General features: G+C 39.9%; 1 protein-coding gene across 1 annotated transcript; it reads right to left on the bottom strand.

Moving 5' to 3' along the window:
- Positions 422-1,375, bottom strand: LOC100523591 (olfactory receptor-like protein OLF4). The gene has a single exon (XM_021085110.1). It carries the CDS (start codon positions 1,373-1,375, stop codon positions 422-424), a length of 954 nt encoding a protein of 317 aa, XP_020940769.1.

The raw sequence follows: 2,109 nt of genomic DNA, 5'->3' as shown, positions 1-2,109 counted from the left end.
CAGGGGTGACTAGAGTAATTTTTTTTTTCATAGAAGCAGTTCAACTCATGACCCTACTTTACTGAAACAAAAGAAAAATACTTGGTACCGTATGCTGTATTTTAAAATAAATTGTCCTTAAGAAATCCATCCATTCCTATTTAAACATGGTAATTCCCCAATCTTTCAGAACCAAGGCTGAGAATAAATGTGAGAGAGTGGGAAAACTGTCACAGGGGAAAACACTTGCACAAGAGTAGATCATAAGGCTAATCAACAAGAGGCTAATCAAGTGAGTTATGTAAATTATATCAAGAAACAGATGTCAGAGAAATGAAAATCCCAGGAAATAAGTAGAGGCACAAGTTCAAATTCCAAAATCTGATCAAAGTTTGCCATTTCTGGCTGTGAGTCTCTGAACCCTTCCGTCATGTGCTCTTCTTCAGCCCAGGTCAACTGGGCTTCTGATGGCTGCCATATGAAAGAAAGCTTTCAGAGCTCGCTTAATATGTTTGTTTCTCAGACTGTAAATGAAGGGGTTCAGCATGGGTGTGACCACTGTGTACATCACTGAGTTGATCTCAATTAAGTATGAGCTGTGTGTAGCTGAAGAGCTAAGGTATATTCCTAGGCTTGTAGAAAAAAATAGGGAGACACCTGAGAGGTGAGATGCACAGGTGGAAAAGGCTTTATACTTCCCCTGAGCTGATGAGATTCCACGTATGGAGGCAACTATCTTATAGTAAGAGTAAAGGATACCAGCAAGGGGAATACCGCCCAGCAACCCAGCTGCAAAATTCATCACCATGTTATTAAGACATTTGTCCGAACAGGCAAGTTGGATCAATTGTTTGAGTTCACAGAAATAGTGAGGAAGTTTCACATTTCTACAGAAGGACAGCCTCAATGTCATTAATGTTTGTAACAGGGAATCTAGGACACTGGTAATCCAGCTAACCATAACCAGAATTTGACAGATTTGAGGGTTCATAATGACCATGTAGTGCAGGGGGTGGCAAATGGCCACAAAGCGGTCATAGGCCATCACAGTCAGGAGGAGGGCATCCAACCCTGCAAACAGTATGAAAAAATACATCTGGGTGATACAGCCTGCATAGGTTATAACTTTCCTCTTGCTGTGGATGTTTTGCAACATCTTTGGGATGGTGGCAGAGATGAAACAGATGTCTACAAAGGACAAGTTGGAGAGGAAGAAGTACATGGGTGTGTGGAGGCAGGAGTCAGAGCTGACAGCAAGAATGAGGAGCAGGTTTCCAAACACTGTGATCAGGTACATGGAGAGGAAAAGCCCAAATATGAGGGGATGCATGTCTGCTTCCTCTGAAAATCCCAAAAGAAGAAATTCTGAAACTCCTGTTTTGTTTCCTGGTGCCATGTGTTGAAGGTGACTAGGAGGAGAGGGAAAGATAACATAACTCATTTTCATATAATCAGACATTACTCACATTGTTTGAATGCTACCATTTATAATTGGCTGTCAATAATTAATTTCAATATTTAGTGTATAGATTCAGCCACCTTCATGGGATTCCTCTGTCACATCTAATTTGCAAGCTTATTCTACTTTCATCTTGTTCCCCAGTATGTCATGGATTCCACCTATTAAATGAGAAAAAATTTCATTCATGTAGGGAATATAAATTGAGTGCTAACAATGCTCCAGTTGCCATCTAGGCAATCACTATAGTATACTGAAAACCAAAAGCTCATAAATTCAAGTTACGGAGAAAAAATATAAGCAAATAAAAAATTGTATAACATATCAGATGATAAGAGGTGCTATGAAGAAAAGGAAAGCAGGTATAAGAGAAAGAGTAAAGAGGAGTGCTACTTTTTAATTTGTGTTCAGACAAAACACACAAGTAAGGTAATATCTGGACAGAGACTTCAAGGAAGAAAGATCATGAGTCATGAACATATCAGGAGAAATGTGTCCCTGGCAGGGAGAACAGCCAGTGCAAAGTCCTTGGAAGGTGCTTGTTTAAGATATTTGAGTTTTTTTTTTTTTTTTAAATAAGGAAGTCAATTTGGGGAGGGTAATGGGCAGGAAGGAGAGTATGGAGAGGCCCATGAGGTTCATGATTGTTGAGGAACATGGAGACCTCCATG

The sequence above is a fragment of the Sus scrofa genome, chromosome 2, assembly GCF_000003025.6.
Source record: "Sus scrofa isolate TJ Tabasco breed Duroc chromosome 2, Sscrofa11.1, whole genome shotgun sequence".
Taxonomy (NCBI): Eukaryota; Metazoa; Chordata; class Mammalia; order Artiodactyla; family Suidae; genus Sus; species Sus scrofa.
The sequence above is the reverse complement of the archived record's forward strand: the minus strand, read 5'-3'. Positions and strand labels throughout refer to the sequence as shown.

Coding starts and splice junctions, on each gene's coding strand:
- LOC100523591 (XM_021085110.1), bottom strand. CDS start 1,375: ATGGCACCAGGAAACAAAACAGGAGTTTCAGAATTTCTTCTTTTGGGA.